Source organism: Hemitrygon akajei, chromosome 4, assembly GCF_048418815.1.
Source record: "Hemitrygon akajei chromosome 4, sHemAka1.3, whole genome shotgun sequence".
NCBI lineage: Eukaryota > Metazoa > Chordata > Chondrichthyes > Myliobatiformes > Dasyatidae > Hemitrygon > Hemitrygon akajei.
The window spans coordinates 174,807,515-174,831,724 of NC_133127.1; the positions used below are offsets into that span (position 1 = coordinate 174,807,515).

General features: G+C 44.0%; 1 protein-coding gene across 4 annotated transcripts in view; it reads left to right on the plus strand.

Moving 5' to 3' along the window:
• The first annotated feature begins 2,155 nt into the window (after positions 1 to 2,155).
• Positions 2,156 to 24,210, plus strand: part of LOC140726968 (dicarboxylate carrier UCP2-like) — a 41,434-nt gene continuing 19,379 nt past the window's right edge. The window contains exons 1-3 of one of the 4 annotated variants that reach the window (XM_073044030.1): positions 2,156 to 2,285; positions 17,965 to 18,026; positions 19,406 to 19,597. In XM_073044030.1, the coding sequence (XP_072900131.1) occupies positions 19,472 to 19,597 (126 nt within the window). In that variant the 5' untranslated portion in view covers positions 2,156 to 2,285; positions 17,965 to 18,026; positions 19,406 to 19,471. Of the gene's footprint in view, positions 2,286 to 10,363; positions 10,461 to 17,964; positions 18,027 to 19,405; positions 19,598 to 24,210 lie in introns of those variants that run through there. The other 3 variants (XM_073044031.1, XM_073044027.1, XM_073044028.1) reach the window with 3 other exon arrangements.

The window sequence follows — 24,210 nt, forward strand, 5'->3', positions numbered from 1 at the left end:
TTTTATATCTCCCTTTGAATAATGTCTTTACAGGAATTAACTGGTGCAATGCAGACAAAGAAGATGAGATTTAATGGAAATTAGTACTGCTGACTGTTGCTAAGTGCACCTGTATAAAAAACAAATAGTCCAGGTAGGAAAATCTGAAATAAAAACAGAAATTGGTCAGAAAATACTCAGGAGTCCACACAGCACCTCCAAAGAGTTCAAAAATTCAAAGTGCAAAGTAAATTTATTGTCAAAATACACATATATCACCATATAATAGCTTGAGATTCATTTTCTTGCGGGCATTCCCAGTAGAACAGGGAAGTACATTAGAATCAATGATAAACAAAGACTGACGAACAACCAATGTGCAAAAGAGACAATCTGTGCAAATTTTACAAATAAATAAAAAAAATACTGAGGACATGAGTTGGGGAGACCTTGAAAGCGAGCCCATTGGTTGTGGAATCAATTCAGAGTTGTGGTGAGTGAAGTTATCCATGCTGGTTCAGGCATCTGGTGACTGAAGGGTAATAACTATTCCTGAGCCTGGTTGTGTGGGACTAAGGCTCTGTACCTCCTGCCCAATGGCAGCAAGAAGAAGAGAGCCTGGCCGGGATGTGGGTGAATCAGTCAGTGGTGACATTTCAAGTCAATGACCCATTGCCAGACCCATCTCGTGAAAGGCAATTGACTTGAAACCCGAACTTCAGTTTTCTGCCCCTCTCTCTCAGCAGATGTTCCCTGGCCCTCTGAGCATGCCAGGATTTTTCAGTTTATTTTAATTGCGTCCTTTAAAGGGTACTTTTAATATGGGAACCTAGAAGGGAAAGAAAACGTTATATAAACAAAGCACATGCTGCTTTACTCCTGTAGGACTGATGGTCTACAGAGGGTCAAAGGGCATCACCTACTGTCCTGCCTGGGTCACCTGGACTTGGAAAAGAGCCAGGCGACCAGGGTGATTACATTGGTGGTCTGTAGCTGCCTACCTGGGCCCTTTGGCCTTGCCCAGGAGCAGACCCAGGTAAAAGTAATGCACCTTCCCTGAACTCTGACCCTTTCTACATCAGGAGCCTGGGGACCTGAACAGAGTGTGTGATTGAACATGTCACACCTAAGCAAGAACTCATCAAGCTGCATTGGTTTCAGAGCCAGGCAGGGTGGTGTGATCCTACAGGGGTGTTTTTGTTAAAGTTATTCCCACCCAAGTTTCTGGGTAACATCCTAACACTGGAAATATTTGTATTCATTATAGGGATATATATTTGGAATGTCAAAGGGTAACTGGGGACAGAGACCAGACCCACCATTTGCATTTGACTATTGGTTGATTAAGGGGGGGCGGGGGGAGGTCGACGTGTCCAATCCAATTGCTGAAAGTTAGAGCCTCACCCCCCATCAGCTGATGTTTTTAAAAAACCCTGCCTGTCAACAGAAATGTAATACAACAAACAACGGTTGAATCACCACTATATATTGAGAACACACTAAATTTTTAAGGAAAGTAAAGCAAGCTCGTGGAATTAAAGTTTTAAACTCACAACTTGTTACTAAGCTCACACATTTCGTATGAAAGTGACGGACGTCGAGCACATGCTGGCAACGAACATACGAAGCAAACGTAATTCAGGTCTGTCAAGTAATGTTTGCGAGATGTCAGCGCGGCTTCATCTGTCATCTGCAGAATACAGCCAGTTCTGAAGCCACTCAACAGGAATCAACCTTAATGTTGTGTAAATATAGCCTAAGAACTAAAGATGGTGTCTAATCGTTTTATGCATTATGAAGTTTAAAACGCTCCCAGCATTTTCGCAGCCCTATATACACGGAAACAAAACACACGCCCTGTACAGGCATGTAGAAAATGAAGATTATCACTCCGTATCATTTATAACCCGTGTCTACAGGTAGTTTAAAAACTACCCGTGTTAAAAACTTTCGCTTGTCTACAGGTAGTTTAAAGGTGATACACCTGGATGGTCAGGGATAATGAGTCTTCTCTTGCCGGACCTCTGGCCACGTTTGGTGTTCCCTTGCTTTTGATTTGGGGTAACTTGTTGATCAGATGGTCAGATTTCCTGTGTTGAAATGCGCGGGACTCCCATCACGGACACCCATCACGGACACGAGTGGTCGAAAACGGAACGTCCCTTCTTCCACCAATGAGCAGTTGGCTCCCTGTATAAATAGAGATCGGTACCGCAGTTCCAACTATTTGAAGTGAGCTGGGTCAGACGTTGAGGAGAATGCAGGAGTTCTGGTGATCGTTTGTTATGTTGTTCCTCTGTCGTGAGGTAAGTACGATGATTTTCTCTGCTTTCCCAATTTCTTTTGCTGAATTGCATAAGCCTGAACATTTTTGCATGAATTTACCATAAAGCGCCCAAGTGGTTGTATGACATAAAACAACAAGTAATCCTTTATTTTACAGTAAGCCAGACACAATATTCGAAACCAACAAAGGGAAAGCATTGAAACACTGTGGAGATGGAGTTCATCTCTGCAATCCGTAGAGAAAGGGGAAGGTGGCAGGAACAGTCACGACTTCTCCCACTAATACAGAGACGTCCATTAGAATGCCCTAAGAGGTGGTCCTGGATGAGAGAAGGTTGTCGAGGCTTGCTTCTTGCAGAGGTTCTGTCCGCAAATGATGCCGGAGGGTGGCGGGGGTGGGGTGGTATCAATGGATGAAGAGGAAAAGAGAAATAAAGCTGGAACTGTGAAATATCAAACAATGAAAATATGTGGGGAATTAGAGAGAACCGGTAGCCATTATTTGCTAATGACTTTTCACCAGAACTGGTTCAGATGTGAATCAGGTGTACAGCTCTCTTGGAGAAGACCGCTAAAGAAAAAAAAAATCTCGATTCTTTGAAATTCTGCTTAATAAGCTAGTTAATGAACTACATGTTCTTTGGCATGTAGCCTTCTATGTTCTGTGGTTTAACCCAGTGAAAAGGCCCTTAGGCCCATTTCATTTGTGCTGACCTTGTACTCTAAGATGAACCTAACCCTTCCCTCCTACATATCCCTCTAGTTACAGTTCTGAGATATTCCCAGATATTCTTCCAGAAATTTGCATTAGGCTCTTCTGAAGCACAGCAGGAGATCAAAATGATGGTCGGGTTGGTGGAGAATTTAAGTTAATTAATTCTGATTTATAATGCATAATACCATCCCTATTGAAACCAGATGCTTGCTATTATTCAGTTGACTCAGTGATCATAATTGCCTCATTTGTAATGTGTTGCGATACTTATTGGTAGGTTGGTGAATCCAACCTTTTGAAATCCAAATTTGAACCAGCTAGGGTTTGAGCTCTTCACTGTGATGTTTATAATTCCAATGTGACTTATTACTCGCTTGTGGACGTTGTTGTACATTCCTTGGAAAAGAGGTTTGCAAATCTTGTATCATCCAATGGGTGTGGATGTCTGTAGGTGACCTCTCCTCTTGTACTTGCAACGATGGAGAAAGGAACTATTCATCCATTGGGTCCAGACCAGTCCTCAGTCAAGCAATCCCACTTCCTCTCCCTTATTTGCCTGTTCTAATTTCTCTCACACATGGCTATCAATCCCCACCCCCCCCCAATCTTCTTTTGCCATTAAACTGATTAAAAGTCGATTTACTGTTGCCAATAACTAGTTGCTTCACTGCCTGGCTTGGAAGGCCACTGCATAGGATCAGAAAAAATTACAGAAAGCGGCAAACTCGGCCAGCTCCATCCTGGACACTGTCCTCCCCGGCAGCGAGGACACCTTCAAAAGGTGGCATCCATCATTGAGGACCCCCATCACCACGGACACGCCCTCTTCTCATTGCTACCATCAGGGAGGAGGTACAAGAGCCTGAAGATGCATACTGGATGTATTTGCCATCAGCTCAAAGAGAAGGCAGGAGAATGGGCCATGATGGAATAGCAGAGTAGACTCAATATCCCGACAGGCCTAAGACTGCTCTTGTATCTTATGGTCTTATTTCTGAGCAGACAATGAACTTTTACTCTTTTTGCACTTCTTACTTAATGACTTATCTACTTCTTACTGCAATTTATACTTTGTATTTCACTGTACAGCTGCTGCACAGTTTCATGATGTATCACCAGTGATATCAAACCTGATTCTGATAACCTACCTCTGCGCTGTGGAAGGAGACTAGAGTAGCCAGTGGGAGTCTACAGTGTCATGGAGGGAACATCCATATGTGGATGTAGGTGCTATGGACAGCAAGTTCACAGTTGACACTAAGATTGGTAAAGTTGTTGTCCCTGTTGAGGGCAGTCTTGCACAACAAGATTACCTTGATAGAACATAGAACATAGAATGGTACAGTACATTACAGGCCCTTCAGCCCACAATGTTGTGCTGACCCTCAAACCCTGCCTCCCATATAACCCCCCCCCACCTTAAATTCCTCCATATACCTGTCTAGTGGTCTCTTAAACTTCACTAATGTATCTGCCTTCACCATTGACTCAGGCAGTGCATTCCATGCACCAACCACTCTCTGAGTGAAAAACCTTCCCCTAATATCCCCCTTGAACTTCCCACCCCTTACCTTAAAGCCATGTCCTCTTGTACAGAGCAGTGGTGCCCTGGGGAAGAGGCGCTGGCTGTCCACTCTTGTCTATTCCTCTTAATATCTTGTACACCTCTATCATGTCTCCTCTCATCCTCCTTCTCTCCAAAGAGTAAAGCCCTAGCTCCCTTAATCTCTGATCATAATCCATACTCTCTAAACCAGGCAGCATCCTGGTAAGTCTCCTCTGTACCCTTTCCAATGCTTCCACATCCTTCCTATAGTGAGGCGACCAGAACTGGACACAGTACTCCAAGTGTGGCCTAACCAGAGTTTTATAGAGCTGCATCATTACATTGCATCTCTTAAACTCTATCCCTCGACTTATGAAAGCTAACACCCCATAAGCTTTCTTAACTACCCTATCTACCTGTGAGGCAACTTTCAGGGATCTGTGGACATGTACCCCCAGATCCCTCTGCTCCTCCACCCTACCAAGTATCCTGCCATTTACTTTGTACTCTGCCTTGGAGTTTGTCCTTCCAAAGTGTACCACCTCACACTTCTCCGGGTTGAAATCCATCTGCCACTTCTCAGCCCACTTCTGCATCCTATTAATGTCTCTCTGCAATCTTTGACAATCCTCTACACTATCTACAACACCACCAACCTTTGTGTCATCTGCAAACTTGCCAACCCACCCTTCTACCCCCACATCCAGGTCGTTAATAAAAATCACAAAAAGTAGAGGTCCCAGAACAGATCCTTGTGGGACACCACTAGTCACAACCCTCCAATCTGAATGTACTCCCTCCACCACGTCCCTCTGCCTTCTGCAGGCAAGCCAATTCTGAATCCACCTGGTCAAACTTCCCTGGATCCCATGCCTTCTGACTTTCTGAATAAGCCTATCATGTGGAACCTTGTCAAATGCCTTACTAAAATCCATGTAGATCATATCCACTGCACTACCTTCATCTATATGCCTGGTCACCTCCTCAAAGAACTCCATCAGGCTTGTTAGGCACGATCTGCCCTTCACAAAGCCATGCTGACTGTCCCTGATCAGACCATGATTCTCTAAATGCCCATAGATCCTATCTCTAAGAATCTTTTCCAACAGCTTTCCCACCACAGACATAAGGCTCACTGGTCTATCCCTACTACCTTTTTTGAACAAGGGGCCAACATTTGCCTCCCTCCAATCCTCCGGTACCATTCCCGTGGACAACGAGGACATAAAGATCCTAGCCAGAGGCTCAGCAACCTCTTCCCTTGCCTCGTAGAGCAGCTTGGGGAATATTCCATCAGGCCCTGGGGACTTATCCATCCTAATGTATTTTAACAACTCCAACACCTCCTCTCCCTTAATATCAACATGCTCCAAAACATCAACCTCACTCATATTGTCCTCACCGTCATCAAGTTCCCTCTCAGTGGTAAATACCGAACAGAAGTATTCATTATGACCTCGCTCACTTCCACAGCCTCCAGGCACATCTTCCCACTTTTATCTCTAATCGGTCCTACCTTCACTACTGTCATCCTTTTGTTCTTCACATAATTGAAGAATGCCTTGGGGTTTTCCTTTACCCTACTCGCCAAGGCCTTCTCATGCCCCCTTCTTGCTCTTCTCAGCCCCTTCTTAAGCTCCTTTCTTGCTACCCTATATTCCTCAATAGATCCATCCGATCCTTGCTTCCTAAACCTCATGTATGCTGTCTTCTTCCACTTGACTAGATTTTCCACCTCACTTGTCACCCATGGTTCCTTCACCCTACCATTCTTTATCTTCCTCGCTGGGGCAAATTTATCCCTAACATCCTGCAAGAGATCCTTAAACATCAACCACATGTCCATAGTACATTTCCCTGAAGAAACATTATCTCAATTCACACCTGTAAGTTCTAGCCTTCTAGCCTCCTAATGGCTATTGATGTGATGGTTAAATGGCCTGAGAAATTGCAGTAGGAATTGAGGTGATGCATTTGGGGGTACCAATGAGTCCAGGACCTTCACCATGAATTGAATAGGAGTACTGCAATCTTACGGGTCGTGTATGATGTTCTCCTAAGGGGTTGTCTATTCGAGTGGATATACAGGCAGACCTGGGATCCATGTATTCTGGCCAGTTTGTGACTAGGGGCTTTCAGACCTCACCATCCTAATCCTTTTGCCGCGTGCTGATCACCACAGGACTTAATCCAGGATGTTGGGGTGGACTTCCCTTAAAGAGGTACGCTTGTACGTGGTTTCGTTTAAAGTGGTGAGGACGATGCACAGGCCTTGACACTACCAAGAGCTAAGCCCCAGATGGCTAAACTCCAGACTGCATCACTCTTGGGATCTCAGGAACTCACAAGCCTCTCCACCATGACAAAGTGATAATTCTCCATGCAAGGATTGACAAACTTTGTACATACGTTCAAAGTTCTATGATAATAATACATATGGAATGCTGACCTTAAGCATTAAGGCACTGCACACAAGAGCAGGGATGCTATGCTCCATCTTCATAAAAGAGTGGTCATCTTTGGCTGGAGTACTGCTGGTGTTTCTGGTCCTACATACAATAACAACATGGCACTGGAGAAGGTGCAGAGGAGGTTCTCCAGGATGTTACCCGGAATAGAGCTTTTGTTATAGGAGAGGCAAAGTCTTTTTTCCACTGGAGTGGAAGAGATTAAGAGGAGACAAGATTAAAATATGTTAAATTGAGGGTTATAGATAACAATACTGCAGGAACACATGCCTCTTGTCAGAGGTGAATGAAACTAGGGGATATAGATTCCACTAAAGGGTAAGAGATTTTTTGAGGGGAACCCTTTATACCTAGAGGTGGTAAGTACTGTGGTGGAAGCAGAGATGCTGATAAGGTTTAAGAGCCATCTACAAGAGCACAAATCATGAAGACTTTGAAGGCTCAGGGCTGGAAGATGGAATTAATACAAATGGATGCCAGTGGTCTGAGTGGACGTGTTGAGCTGAATGGCTTGTTTCATACTGTATGACTCTCCTTTCCTGGAATTGCAATTTGCAGCTGCAAGCCCTGGAACTTGTGAAATCTGCTGCTACGACAGCTGGGGAAGTATTACAGGATAAATGAGTCCTGAAGCCAGGCACCTCAACTGTATCTCAACAAGAACCGGCAAGCAAAAGACTTTAAAGTCCCTCAAGATCTCGGGTGAGTTTCTGTTACTGTAACTCTGAGCTTGGCTGATAATACTTATCAGTGGAACATGTATCCTGCTGAATCTGGATAGGAGGTGCTTGACAGCAGGCAGGCAAGCCATTTGGAGGATTCCTCCAGCTGCTTTCATTTTCCATTGTACGCTCCATGTTGGAGCTATTCGAGGTTCTTGTTGCCATCCTGGATGCTTCTGTGCTAATTTGTAGTAAGGAGCAGAGATTCCCTTGAGTGGAGTTGCTTTATTATTGTCACAGGTACAAAAACTTTATTTTGTGTGGCATCCGATTAATAAAAATCACAAAAAATAGAGGTCCCAGAACAGATCCTTGTGGGACACCATTAGTCACAACCCTCCAATCTGAATGTACTCCCTCCACCACGACCCTCTGCCTTCTGCAGGCAAGCCAATTCTGAATCCACCTGGCCAAACTTCTCTGGATCCCATGCCTTCTGACTTTCTGAATAAGCCTATCGTGTGGAACCTTGTCAAATGCCTTACTAAAATCCATATAGATCACATCCACTGCACTACCCTCATCTATATGCCTGGTCACCTCCTCAAAGAACTCTCAGGCTTGTTAGGCACGATCTGCCCTTCACAAAGCCATACTGACTGTCCCTGATCAGACCATGATTCTCTAAATGCCCATTGATCCTATCTCTAAGAAACTTTTCCAACAGCTTTCCCACCACAGACATAAGGCTCACTGGTCTATAATTACCTGGACTATCCCTACTACCTTTTTTAAACAAGGGGACAGCATTCGCCTCCCTCCAATCCTCCGGTACCATTCCCGTGGACAACGAGGACATAAAGATCCTAGCCAGAGGCTCAGCAATCTCTTCCCTTGCCTCGTAGAGCAGCTTGGGGAATATTCCGTCAGGCCCTGGGGACTTATCCGTCCTAATGTATTTTAACAACTCCAACACCTCCTCTCCCTTAATATCAACATGCTCCAGAACATCAACCTCACTCATATTGTCCTCACCGTCATCAAGTTCCCTCTCAGTGGTGAATAACGAAGAGAAGTATTCATTGAGGACCTCGCTCACTTCCACAGCCTCCAGGCATATCTTCCCACTTTTATCTCTAATTAGTCCTACCTTCACACCTCTCATCCTTTTCTTCTTCACATAATTGAAGAATGCATTGGGGTTTTCCTTTACCCTAATCGCCAAGGCCTTCTCATGCCCCCTTCTTGCTCTTCTCAGCCCCTTCTTAAGCTCCTTTCTTGCTACCCTATATTCCTCAATAGACCCATCTGATCCTTGCTTCCTAAACCTCATGTATGCTGTCTTCTTCCACTTGACTAGATTTTCCACCTCACTTGTCACCCATGGTTCCTTCACCCTACCATTCTTTATCTTCCTCGCCAGGACAAATTTATCCCTAACATCCTGCAAGAGATCCTTAAACATCGACCACATGTCCATAGTACATTTCCCTGCAGAAACATCGTCCCAATTCACACCTGTAAGTTCTAGCCTTCTAGCCTCCTAATGGCTATTGATGTGATGGTTAAATGGCCTGAGAAATTGCAGTAGGAATTGAGGTGATGCATTTGGGGATACCAATGAGTCCAGGACCTTCACCATGAATTGAATAGGAGTACTGCAATCTTTCGGGTCATGTATGATGTTCTCCTAAGGGGTTGTCTATTTGAGTGGATATACAGGCAGACCTGGGATCCATGTATTCTGGCCAGTTTGTGACTAGGGGCTTTCAGACCTCACCATCCTAATCCTTTTGCCGCGTGCTGATCACCACAGGACTTAATCCAGGATGTTGGGGTGGACTTCCCTTAAAGAAGTACGCCTGTACGTGGTTTCGTTTAAAGTGGTGAGGACGATTCACAGGCCTTGACACTACCAAGAGCTAAGCCCCAGATGGCTAAACTCCAGACTGCATCACTCTTGGGATCTCAGGAACCCACAAGCCTCTCCACCATGACAAAGTGATAATTCTCCATGCAAGGATTGACAAACTTTGTACATACGTTCAAAGTTCTATGATAATAATACATATGGAATGCTGACCTTAAGCATTAAGGCACTGCACACAAGAGCAGGGATGCTATGCTCCAACTTTATAAAAGAGTGGTCATCTTTGGCTGGAGTACTGCTGGTGTTTCTGGTCCTACATACAATAACAACATGGCACTGGAGAAGGTGCAGAGGAGGTTCTCCAGGATGTTACCCGGAATAGAGCTTTTGTTATAGGAGAGGCAAAGTCTTTTTTCCACTGGAGTGGAAGAGATTAAGAGGAGACAAGATTAAAATATGTTAAATTGAGGGTTATAGATAACAATACTGCAGGAATCCATGCCTCTTGTCAGAGGTGAATGAAACTAGGGGATATAGATTCCACTAAAGGGTAAGAGATTTTTTGAGGGGAACCCTTTATACCTAGAGGTGGTAAGTACTGTGGTGGAAGCAGAGATGCTGATAAGGTTTAAGAGCCATCTACAAGAGCACAAATCATGAAGACTTTGAAGGCTCAGGGCTGGAAGATGGAATTAATACAAATGGATGCCAGTGGTCTGAGTGGACGTGTTGAGCTGAATGGCTTGTTTCATACTGTATGACTCTCCTTTCCTGGAATTGCAATTTGCAGCTGCAAGCCCTGGAACTTGTGAAATCTGCTGCTATGACAGCTGGGGAAGTATTACAGGATAAATGAGTCCTGAAGCCAGGCACCTCAACTGTATCTCAACAAGAACCGGCAAACAAAAGACTTTAAAGTCCCTCAAGATCTCGGGTGAGTTTCTGTTACTGTAACTCTGAGCTTGGCTGATAATACTTATCAGTGGAACATGTATCCTGCTGAATCTGGATAGGAGGTGCTTGACAACAGGCAGGCAAGCCATTTGGAGGATTCCTCCAGCTGCTTTCATTTTCCATCGTACGCTCCATGTTGGAGCTGTTCGAGGTTCTTGTTGCCATCCTGGATGCTTCTGTGCTAATTTGTAGTAAGGAGCAGAGATTCCCTTGAGTGGTTGGTTTATTATTGTCACAGGTACAAATAAACTTTATTTTGTGTGGCATCCGTACAAAAAATTTCATTACAACTGTGCAATGCGGTAGTTCAAGAGAAAACAGTAACAACCCAGATGTGCTGTGTAATAATGTTATTAGTAATACTTTATTGATCCTGAGTGGGGAAACACTTCTTTTACAGCAGCAACATTGAAAAATGCACTTAGCAGTATACAGACTTAACTAGTAATAGATACAGAATAATAATATACACAAAATGTACCACTGTGCAATAATAATGTATGAAATATTAAAGCAGAGACTTTTGTACTGTGATGTGTGATGAGCAAACCAGGCGGAGATGGGGGCCAGAGTTGCCCCCCCCCCCCCCCGTGAACTATGCTGCTATCGAGAGAGAGAGAGAGAGAGAAGAGGGGGGAGGCCTCCTGCTGCAGATGCTGATAATGAGAGAGAGAGAGAGAGACAGAGAATGATTTAGTATTATGGCTTCTTCGATAATTGTTTACTTTTGCTCCAAGGACACTTTTGCCTGCTTGTGTGAATCCCTGCTGACACAGCAAGGCGGGGCCAGGTGATGGACATGGACAGTTGATGGACGGCCGGTACCCCGGCAGGGGAGATAAAAGCAGGTCTGCTCAGACACAGGCAGACACGCCACGGGACACTGAAAGAGCGTTGTGCACCCACAGCAAGGTGGGGGTTCGGAGGATCGATTTGGGGGAATCGATCAGAGGCTCACAGTGTGTGAAGGGAGACCGGTGGGGGCAGTCTACTAATAAACACTTTTAGTTACAGTATCACCAGGTTCCAACGTATTATTCCATTTCTGCTGGTTTGGTAACCCGGTCACGGGATACGTGACAGTGCCATGTTGTGTGTTCTCCCGCCGCACAGACATGAACTGTTGTATATGCTTGTTGTATTCGGTAGGAAAGATTTTCTGTAACGATCCTGGTGACAGCGCAGCTGAGTGAGTCTGTTTGAAAAGGTGCTCCGCTGTTTATTCTGTAAGTCATAGGGAGGATATGCCAGATTGTCCATAATGAATAACAGTTCGTTTAGTGACTTCTCCACCATTAACCCAAGAGTTCGGGTTGTAGCCAAGACCTGATCCAGCCTTTTTGGGTTTATTTAGCCTTTTAGTGTCACCAGCACTAACATCAAGCAGTTAAGAAGACTACCCTGCTACAACAGACCAGTAAAAGATCTCCAGCATCCTATTGCACACATTAAAGGGTCTCAGCTTCCTTAGAAAATAAAGTCTCTGCAGGGCCCTTGGCATCGTCGATAACCCCCGTCTCCGGTCAGCATTCTCTTTGACCGCCCCTCCATCCCCCACCGTCAGGCTGTAAGTACCGTAGCATGGGACAGGGGTAGGAACTAGCTTCGTTCCCCAAGCAATGAGACTACCAGACTCTCTGCCACCACTCGGATCTCGCCAGCTATGAAGTGCCTGTAGTGTTGTACTCTTATGTTTTTAAACTTGTTGTTGTAAATGCATCTTGCTATTTGTGAATTTATTTGTGGAAGTGTTACTTCGTGTTGTGTGTGAGTTGTATGTACTGTTTTGTGCAACATACAAGTATATGATAAGGCCATTAGACATAGGAGGAGAATTAGGCCATTTGGCCCATCATCTGCTCTGCCATTCTATCATGGCTGATTTATTATCCCTCTAAACCCCATTCTCCTGCCCTCTACCTGTAACCTTTGATCCCTAATTAATCAAGAGCCTATCAATCTCTGCTTTAAATATACTCAATGACTTGACCTCCACACCCATCTGTGTCAATGAATTCTGCAGGATCACTACCTTCTAGCTAAAGAAATCTTCATCTGTTCTAAATGCATGTCTGTCTAGTTCTGAGGCTGTGCTCTTTGGTCCTAGAAATACCCACTATGAGAAACATCCTCCCTATAACCACTCTATCTAGATTTTTCAATATTCCATAGGTTACATTGAGATCATCCCCCCTGTCATTCTTCTAAACCCAGTGAGTACAGACCCAGAGCCATCAAACGCTCTACCTATGTTAACCCTTTCATTCCCAAAATCATTCTTGTGAGCCTCATTTTGACCCTCTCCAACAGGATGAAGAGGTCAATACTCCCCAATGCCATTAGGCTTTACAATTCTACCGCCAGGACTTAAGAACTTTTAAAAAGCTATTATTAATGCTTTTTGAGATAGTGATTTAGATGCATATCATATTTTTTACTGAGTTAAGTATTGTATGTAATTAGTTTTGCTGCAACAAGTGTATGGGACATTGGAAAAAAAAGTTGAATTTCCCCATGGGGATGAATAAAGTATCTATCTATCTATCTATCTATCTATCTATCTATCTATCTATCTATCTATCTATCTATCTATCTATCTATCTATCTATCTATCTATCTATCTATCTATCTATCTATCTATCTATCTATCTATCTATCTATCTATCTATCTATCTATCTATCTATCTATCTATCTATCTATCTATCTATCTATCTATCTATCTATCTATCTATCTATCTATCTATCTATCTATCTATCTATCTATCTATCTATCTATCTATCTATCTATCTATCTATCTATCTATCTATCTATCTATCTATCTATCTATCTATCTATCTATCTATCTATCTATCTATCTATCTATCTATCTATCTATCTATCTATCTATCTATCTATCTATCTATCTATCTATCTATCTATCTATCTATCTATCTATCTATCTATCTATCTATCTCCTTTCTTAGATAAGGGGTCCAAAATTGCTCACAACACTCCAAGTGCGGTCTCACCAATGCCTCATAAAGCCTCAACATGACATCCTTGCTCTTGTATTCTGGTCCTCTCAAAATGAATGCTAACATTGCATTTGCCTTCCTTAGTACTGACTCAAGCTGCAAGTACAGGATCTTGCACAAGTATTCCCAAGTCCCATTGCACCTCTGATTTTTGAAATTTCTCTCCATTTAGAAAATAATCGATGCCTTATTTCTTCTGCCAAAGTGACACTATATTTCATCTGCCAGTTTTTTGCCCATTGTCCTAATCTGTCTCAGTACTTCTGCAGACTCCCTGCTTCCTCAACATCACTTGTCCCTCCATCTATCTTCATATCATCTGCAAACTTGGACACAAAGCCCTCAATTCCATCATTCATATTATTGACATACACATGAATAGAAGCATTTGCCAACACTGACTCCTGCAAAACAACAGCCAACCAGAAAAGACTCCCTTTATTCCCACCCTTTGCTTCCTGGCAGTCAGCCAATCTTCTAATCATGCTAACCTTTGCTGTAATACCATGGGTTTTTATCTTGTTAGGCAGCCCTATGTGTGTCACTTAGTCAAAGGCCTTCTGAAAATCCAAGTAAGCAACATCCACTGGCTCTCCTTTATCTATCTTGCCTGTTATTTCCTCAGATAATTCCAATAAATTTGTCTTGCAAAACTTCTCCAGCTTTGGCTTATTTTGTCATATGCCTCCTGAAAATATCTCGAAACCTCATCCTTAATGGACTGCCAACATCTTCCCAACCACTGAAGCCAGGTGATCTGTCTTATGATGTTCTTCCTTGTACCTTCCTTGCTTCTTAAAGAGTGGAGTGACATTTGCAATGTTCCAGTCCTCTGGAACCATTCCAGTGATCCTCGAAAGATCATTACTAATGCCTGCACGTTCTATTCAGACACCTCTTTTAGAAGGCTGGGTTGATGACAATAAGCTTGACTTGAACAGAATTATGTGTTGCAGTTATGAAATTGCAGTACAGGTAGACAATAAGGTGTGAAACCATAATAAGATAGATTGTGAGGTCGCGTTAATCTTACTGTACTTCGAGAGTCTTGTAACAGCAGGATGGAAACTGAATTTGAGCCTGGTGATACATTCTTTCAGGCTTTTGTACGTTCTGCCTGATGGAATGATGGAGAAAAGATAATGTCCAGAGTGGGTGAGGTCTTTGATTATGTTGGCTGTTTTACTGAAGCAGGGCGAAATGTAGTCAGGGACCATGGAAGGTAGGCATTTTACTGTGGTGTGCTGAGCTGAGTCCACATGTAGACACTGGACACTAGAACACTACAGCTCAGTACAGGCCCTTCAGCCCTCAATGTTGTGCCAACCCATCTGCAGTTTCTTGCAGTCTCAGGCTACGCCCACACTAGACCGGATAAATCCGTAACCGAAGCTTTCTCTCTTCGCTTTGACCCTCCCCTGAAAACGGAGCTTTTCTAAAACACCCTCCAGAATGTATAAATTTGAAAACACCAGATTGGTCAGAGCAGTGTGGACGGGGTAACCGGAGAAATCAAAAAATGCTGTCATGATGTGCCGGAACGGATGGTGACAGCAGCTCGCCATTTCATTGTTTTCTTGAACGCAACCCAACAATTTCAGAACAGACGGCAACGAGACTGAAGCCAGAAGAGTTTAAAATGTACTTAGCAAATACTTTGACCCATAACTTACTGAATAAGTATACTCACTTTGCCCTGTTTTCTGACCTTGCTCGTATGAAAGTGGTTTACCTATTTATGCAAGTACTTCTCTGACAATAGATGTGTAACAGCCTAATGTAACATTGTATGGAAATACAAGGTAACACTGATGCAGACATGTTTTATACATTTAACAAGGTGCTTTATTAATGCAACAGAGTTCGTCAGTTTTTAAATGTTTGTCGTCAGCCGGGTCATACAGGAACCCCCTGTCAGTTGCCTCCATATGCTCCAGTATTTGTTTTTTTTTAAGTTTTAAGTCCTCTTGCGTGAGAACCAACAGCTGTCCGTCGTTTGGCAGCTAAGTTTTTCTAGTCTGTAACTGCACAAATGCACACTTTCACTGAGAGATTTGACACCAAACATGTCGCTTGTTTTCGGTGGATGTATCCTGCGCATGCCCAGTAGGAGGAGATTCACCCAAATACCCATTTTAAAATGTGGACGGAGGTATTTTCAAAAACGCTTGGTGTGGGCGCCTATCATTTTTACGCGAAACCGGCATTTTCAAAATTATCCGGCCTAGTGTGGACGTAGCCTTCAGACAAAGCAGTTGCCAAAGCAGCTGTGATCCATCCAGGTAGGCTACAGTGAATTAGTAAAAATTGGTTAAAGCGGACATGCCAAATTTCTTTAGCCTTTGAGAAGGTAGAAGCACTGTTGAGCTTCCTTGGCTGTGGTTGGAACAGGCTGTTGGTGAATTTCACTCCTAGGACCTTGAAGCTCTCAACCCTCTGACCTCAGCACCATCAATGTAAAAGAAGAGCACATACACCACTCTGTTCTTGAAGTCAATGACCAGCTCTTTTGTTTGTTGACTAAAGGTTGTTGTATTGACACCATGCCAATAGGCCCTCTATCTCCTTCCTGCACTCCGACTCGTATTTGAGATAAGGCTCACTACCATGGTGTCACCTGCAAGACTTTGAGTTAGAGCAGAATCCGGCCATGCAATTATCAGTGTTTCGGGAGCAGGGAAGGATGGAGGAGCACCAAGATTGTAGTAGAGGCGTTGCTGTCGATTCTTGCTGGTTGTAGTCAGTTAATCAAGAAGTTGAGGATCCAGTTGCAGAGAGTGGATGAGGATATTGGCTTCCCCCAGGAGGCTTTAAGAACGTCTTGGTGTAGCTGTCCTTGTGATGGTGCCTGTTTGAGGAGTCTCGTGATGGGTGTGTGGTGATGGGATCTGCCCCACGGAATTGTCGGGCTCAGTTGGAGCCTCGAAGTGGGGGCATTCAATCCACTCAACCTGCCAATGGACTGGGAGGATTTTTTGTGGTATTTCTTCAAGCTTGCTGGAGGTAGGCTTCATGCAGAGGGCAGGGATAACTCTGTTAGGAAGCATGGGTTTCACTCTGGATGTGATGTATTCACCTTTTTGAAAACTCTTTGCTGATGGAGCACTGTGGAGGTTCTGAATTTGAACATTGGAATTTAGTTCTCAGGTGGCCCTTTGTCTTTCAGTAGTTTGGTGCAAAGCCTGGTTTGTACACACCAGTAAACTAGTTAATGATGACTTGGAGTTTGTTCTCTGCATACCTGAGCATGAGTTTGGTTCAGCAAAGGTTGAATGGGGAGCATCAAGATTCAAGTCTATTTATCATGTGTACATTGAAACATACAGTGAAATGTGTCATTTGCACTTACAATCTCACACTGAAGGGTGTGCTGGGTACAGCATGCAAGTGTCACCACACATCAACACATCAACACAGTATGCCCACCATGCTGGGCAGAATAACGCAGAACCCAACAAGCAACAAAATAACAGAAAAGTGAAACTCCTCCCCACCCACACGCAGACAGTCCTTTAACCCCAGGACAGGTGGCCTTCTCAGCCCCCAGCCTCCAGTGGACTTTGATTTCCCCCGCAGACTTTCAGAGCTTCCCAGACTTGGCGATACCTCGCTGACCCTGGAGGGGCCCTCGTCCACTAACTGTCGGCCTGACATCCACCAGCTGATGACAGATATCCCACGTCTGCGTCACTGGCCTTCGAACACAGACTGGAGGCTTGGCCTCCTGTCTGATCTGTAATACCCTCACAACCCTGTCCCTAAACCCTAACCTGACCCCTAATTCCCCACTGTCCCCAAATCCATCCTTGCAGATGTAAATAAAAATGATTTTAAAAGAGCCTGATGGAGATATGGATGTGGCGAACTACATATACCTGTCTGGACACGCCCCCCCTGCTGACTGCTCCTGTGGCTCCTCCCACAGACCCCGGTATAAAGGCGATTGGAGGCACTGCTCCTCCCTCAGTCTCCAGGATGTTGTGTGATGGTCTCTTGCTGCTGATGGTGCTTTCTTCCAGCTAATAAAAGCCTACCTTGACTCACGTCTCAGAGTTATTGATGGTGCATCAATGGATTAGGACAATGTCAGCCTGCCTTGATCTTGGACACACTGTGGTGGTAGAGCAGCTGATTGGCATTGCGGCTTGCATGTAATGGTGTGGTGGGGACAAAATGGAGCTGGGTTTCTAGGGGGAGTTGATAATTAGCAGGGTTCTTTAAATCCTCTTTTAGACAACATTAACGCTCTTTTAAGATTCATAAACACCATGTTTAATTGTCTCTGGATTCCTCTTGGTAATGTTGCATAATGGAAATCGTGTTTGTTGCAGCTTTCGATGGACTGAATCCACACTGACTTGGGAAGTGGTTCTTCTTCCATGGGGTTGCAGAGGACCCTGGCGGTGATCTTGGCCTTTGGCAGGCAGTAGTGAGAGTCCCCTGATTACAATCTCATTTCTCCTTGCAGCTGGTCACGACTACAGCATCTCAGAGGCCTCCAGGCAAACCCTGCTCCAAATTCACTTGGAGGTAAGTTACAGATGTCAAGTTCCTCTTTTCCCAGGGGATAGTAAACCTCTGGAACATGCCAGCCTCTAAAAGGGGAATAACTCTCAAAAGTCGAGGTTGATTTATTTGGAATGCATGTATACACAGGTGCAATTCAATCTTTGCTTGTAGCAGCATCACCGCATAGTATCTTAAAAGCAGCATTCGCAAGAAAAACATAAATTGTTCACCATTTTTGCAAGAAAACTTAATTAAAAGAAGAGGACTTCGATTTTAGTGCAAGGTGGACTGTGTGGTCAGAATGCTGCTAAATTGTAGTGATTAGGGTTTTGTTGATTCTTTCAAGAAGGGAATAGACATTCTTGAACCTATGATGTTGGACTTCAGGCCTCTCTAGATGTTTTAAGCAGGACTTAGAACGGTTTCTCACCACGTTTAGCTGGAAGTTATTCAGACCAGATAATTGCCTGGACCAGTTACAATGGTGTAGGGAATCAAGGAACCTCCACATGCGTATTTTTATAGCTAATCATCTCACAGGAGAGAAAATTGGTTCTGGATTGGTTGGGAATATTTTCACAACTCATGATGTAACGCATAAATCCTGGGCAGATTGGTGGGGCTGACAGCCTTTGCCAGTTAATGACTTGGGCTTCCTTTAGTGCTTCTGCAAGATAAATTGGAAAACAAAATGTGAGGGGGGAGGCAGCTGTCGATCCCAGTGGATCATGGGATTGTGCCTCTGGTGGACTGTGTCCTCTCCAAGGCGCAAGCCTGGGTGGGAAGATTTGAAGAACCGGATGTTGCCCGTGCAGCGGGTTCCCCCTCTCCACATTACTGATGTTGTCCAAGGGAAGGGCAAGTGCCAATACAGCTTGGCACCAGTGTCGTCGCAGAGACTGCCAGAGAGAAGTTATAAACAACATCAAACTGCCTTGGGGACCCTGGCTGTGGATTTCTTCCTTGGGGGTTACTTCGGAAGCTTTTCCTATGGGTGGGTATGGCCGCAAGGCAGCGGCGATTTAAAATCAGAGTTTTCCTTCTCCCTGAAACAACTGGTTTTGAGGTGCCAGTGGTCCACCTTTGCCCCCTTCTCTTGTCAGTAGAAACTGTTCTGCCAGGCCTAGCGGCTAAGCCACACGTGAAGGCCAAGAGTTGGACTTGGTTGTCAGAGGCTGTTAGAGTTACTCGCCCTTTGGAGCACTTTATAGGTAGTGGGAGTTTATCCCCACTACCACCATGGCTGTGACAACCTTAGGAACCAATGTAAGGACATCAGCGATAATGAACTTGGTAATTACTGGTCCCTACAAACCAACATTTTAAAAACTCTGCTTGTTGTATAATCATACTTTGAAAAGGAAACACGGTTTTCACCATCTTCTATTACTTTCTTGAAGGTTTGGTTGGAGAATGGTAACAGATTGTTTACTTCCGGCACATCTGTAGGAGGACCGCACTTGAACATGGTTGGATTAAAACCCTTGGACAAACCTCCAACAAACAGTATAAAAATAATTGGAGCTGGAACAGCAGCATGTATTGCCGATCTTGTCACATTCCCTCTCGATACAACCAAAGTGAGATTGCAGGTAAAATGGCATACCGTGCAAGCACCGATAAATATCTCTTGTCAAAGCTCATTCTTTCTCTTGACTATTGCTCTGTTATCACTGGATATATTGGTTTCTTATTGTCAGTGTACCAAGATACAATGAATTGCTTGTTTTACATACTGAACATAGGACACTGAAGTATGGTACATGCTGATCCTTTAACCTCCTCTAAGATCAATCTAACCCCTCCATTTTTGTCATCCATCTGTCCATCTAAGTCTTTTTGGTGTCCCTAGTGTCTGTGCCAGTGCAATCCATGCACCCACCAGTCTGTATAATTTTTTAAATAAAGCTTGCCTTTCTCATTTTCCCCTAGACTTTCCTCGAATCACCTTAAAATTATACCCTCTTGTATTAGCTGTTTACTCAGAAAAATCATTACACAGTGCATTAAGCTAGAATCAAGTAAGACAATAACAATGCAGAATAAGGTGTAAAAGCTATCGAAAGAGTGCAGTGCAGATAAATGATAAAGTGCAAGATCATAACGTGGTAGATTGTGAGGCCAAGGATCTATCTGGTCATAAAAGAGGTCCATTCAAGAGTCTGACATCAGTGGGATAGAAGCTATCCTTGAGCCCTGGTGGTACATGCTTTCAAGCTTTTTTATCTTCTGCCTGATGGAAGAGGGGAGTAGAGAATGTTTGGGGTGGCTGGGGTCTTTGGTTCTGCTGGGTGCTTTACCGATGTACTGAGAAGTGTAGACAGTCCACAGGGAGATGGACAAAGACCCTGCACGTGAGAATCTAAACTCATTTGGAATCAACACTTCTGCTGTTGATGTGAGATGGTGACCTTGAGTTTGGTGGAGTGGTGTGACTGGATGGGTATCTTCCTACCGAAGAGTAGGAGCAGGAAAGCTTTCAGTCTGTTTTGCCATTCAAGAGATCATGACTGATCTGGTTTTCCAGCTTCCCAATTACTCAAAATCTGCCCCACAACATATTCACTGAAGTGACATATTGGGCAAAGAATTACGAAATTTCTCAGCCTTCCGAGAAATGAAACTCCTGCCTCTCTCTAATGGGCAATCATTCATTCTAACCTATCCTTTCTTGTTCTACATTTCTATTGGTATCTATTCAAGTATAGCTTAGTCAGTCATTTCTTTAGCTTTTCCAGCAGCAACTTTCGTTTGCATAGAATGAATGTGGAATGTGCCAAACAGCTCCATTAATGAACAACTAGCCAAAGTAGGAGTATTGTGAACAATTTTGGGCACCTTATCTAAGAAAGGATGTGCTGGCACTAAAGAGGCTCCAGTGGAGGTTCTCAAAAATAATTCTGGGAATATATGGGGAGTGTTCGGTGGCTCTGGGCCTGTACTCTCTGGAGTTTAGAAGAATGAGGGAGGAATCATTGAAACCAATTGGGTGTGGAGAGGATGTTTCCTATAGCGGGAGAGTCTAGGACCAGAGTGCTCTGCCTCAGAGTAGAAGAATGTCCCTTTAGGACAGATGTGAAGGAAATTCTTTACCACATTGAGGCTATGTCACTGGATGTATTTGAAGTGGAGGTTGATGGGTTCTTGATTGGTAAGGGCGTCAAAGGTTATGGGGAGAAGGTAGGAGAATGCGGTGAGAGGGATAATAAATCAACCATAAGGAAATGGTGGAGCAGACTTAATGGGCTGAATGGCCTAATTCTGCTCCCATGTCTTGTGGTCTTGTGCTCAAAGCTGGAGGCAGCATGATGAAAGTTCATCACTGCCCAGTGACCCGGTTCAATCTCACCATTTCACTGCCCAGTGACCCAGGTTCAATCCCCCACTACTGTCATACCATGAATGTGTGGGTTTCCTCCGGATCCTCTATTTTCCTCCCACATTTTAAAGCTGTGTGGGTTAGGGTTAGTAAGTTTTGGGCATGCTATGTTGGTGCTGAAGCACAGTGACACTTGTGAACTGCCTCAAGTGTTACGTATCCCGTAACTGGATCACTTACCAGCAAAGATAGAGAGGTCCGCTGAAGTCTGATGGTACCTCTTTTAAACGTTTTTATTTATAAAGGGGCACAAAAGGAAGGTTAATACAAACATTTTGATAACATACATCGTCAATACTCAATCTAAAGCGCAGGTATAGTAATGATCAATCAGAAATAAGCTCTATCGTTGTCTAGGGGATAATATCTTGTCCATTTGGAAATATAACAGTCATTCAAAAAGTCGGCAGGCTTCAGCCTTTTGGGAACCGCTGAGTTTCCCGTGTTGGAGAGAGAGAGACTGGTGAGAAAAGGAACACTTGCCCGGTCCTTACGAAGCAAAACCGTGAAATCAGGGGAGCCGGCTTTCCTGTTGTTAGTTAAAAGCGATTTTCCGTGATTCCAGCCACAGACTCCCGATTCAGAATCTAACGCACGTGGCTTCCTTCAAACTGGATTCCCGCTACGACGGGATCGCTATCGTGTCTCCTTGACGCGTCTAAAGAGGTCGTCCCTCCCCCCCCCCCCAGACCCTCCTTTATACTTCCTCACGGGATCGCAGGTGTCACTCTCTCTCTCAACCAGCCCACTTTGCCCGAGGGCTTTACACGTGGTCTTCATGAGACAATAGTCAGGGTCGCTTTATTCTGCAACCCGGTGGAACGCGGTATTCAGCACATCTCTCTCTCTCTTGGGTCATTGACCCCCCCCCCCCCTTCACTAGGGCTCTTGCGATTCTCGCAAAGGAGGGGGCTGGTATCATAACACAAGCATGTATTCGGACTGTGGTCACTGACGCAAACGGCATAAATGGTGGTGATGCTGGATGAAAGGGTGCTGAAGGTGTGTAGAAGTACAGCTTCCAGTCCCTAAGAAGGGTCTAGATCCCAGATGTCAACTGTTTGTTTGTTTCTATGGATGCTGCCTGAGCAGAGTTCCTCCAGCAATTTATGTGTTTTGCTCAGTGTGTGGCTGCCTCTCTGTATATTATTGATGCAATAAGAATAGGGAAACTAGATGCTTTGGCAAAGTCAACTACGTGCATTTCGTTGGAAGAGGATATGCAGAAGTTTGTGGGGTGGTGGGTGGAGAGAAGGCGCCAAGTTGGTCTGTTGTGAAGGGTGTAGCTGCTGATGGTAGCAAATTTTAAGAGCTGAATGTCTGGTTTTCTTTACAATTCACTTTAATTTAAAAACTGAAAATACACTAATGTTTGAGCAAATTGGGTATATTGGAATAATTTAGCCACATGATGCATCATTTTTACTTATCTTTGATTTGCTAGAAAATTAAAATAGGTATTGATGGCCATCTTTTTTTTCTCCAGTCCTGATTGAAGGGTCTCAGCCTGAAACGTCAACTATACTTTTTTTCCATAGATGCTGCCTGGCCGGCTAAGTTCCTCCAGAATTTTGTGTGTTACATCTATTAAAAGCTGTTTATCAAATGTTTATCAATGTTTAAGACGCACCTAAACAGGTACTTGAATGAGCCAGCATGAGAGGCATGGATTTAATGCAGACGCTCTGCACAAGAGATTCTGCAGATGCTGGAAATCCAGAGTAACACATACAAAACGCAGGAGGAACTCGGCAGGTAAGGCAGTAACTATGGTGAGAAATAATCAGTGGATGGTTGTGCCTGAGACCATTCGTTCATCAGTACTGATGAAGGGTATCAGCCTAAAACATCAACCGCTTATTCCCCTCCATTAATCTGCTGAGTTCCTCCAGTATCTTGTGTGCACTATGTGGGATTAGCGTAGACAGATACTGTATGATGGTTAGCATAGACACAATGGGCTGAAGGATCTTAAATTGCTTAGACCGGAGGGGGTGGGATGAAGCTAAGAGCTGGAAAGGTGATTGGCGAAATTTATTTCAGAGCTGGAGAAGGGAAAGGATCATGGGATGGGAGGCCTCGGGAGAAAGAAAGGGTTCCCTTTCTCTTAGTATCTCTCCTTTCAGTTAGTCCTGATGAAGGGTCTCGGCCCGAAACATCGACAGTGTTTCGCCTTATAGATGCTGCCTGGCCTGCTGTGTTCCACCAGCATTTTGTGTGTGTTGTCTGAGAAGAGGCAGATGGACTTCAACCCAGATAAGTATGAAGTGGTTCATTTTGGTAGGTCAAATATGATGGCAGAATATAGTATTAATGGTAAGACTCTTGGCAGTGTGGAGGATCAGAGGGACCAGATCTCATGTTGATGTACAGTACATGTACTGTGATAATAAATTTACCTTGTAATTTGAACTATAAACCAGGTGACACAGTGTGTATATGGAGCTACCTTTGGAGATTTAATGGTCTCACTTGATAGGTTAGTTCTAACTCTATTTCTCAATGGCCTGTAAAATTCCACTTACGAACAAATTTGGCATCCTGGAAGAAATGGTTTTGCCATTACTCTAATGAAATCAGGAAGGAGGGATTAACTGGAGAGTGGTATAGAGGTTTTATGTAGTCCATAAGTGTTGGTTCACAATGATCAAAGGCAGAAGAACAATGTACCATAGATCAAATCCTACACAACTCCATCATGTCTACAGACCGCGTCATGTTTCTTTCAAATCTTATTGCTGAAGTAAAAGTCTATACTTTTAGATGTTGCCTGGATTGGGGAGAATGCCTTATGAAAACAGGTTGAGTGAACTCAGCCTTTTCTCC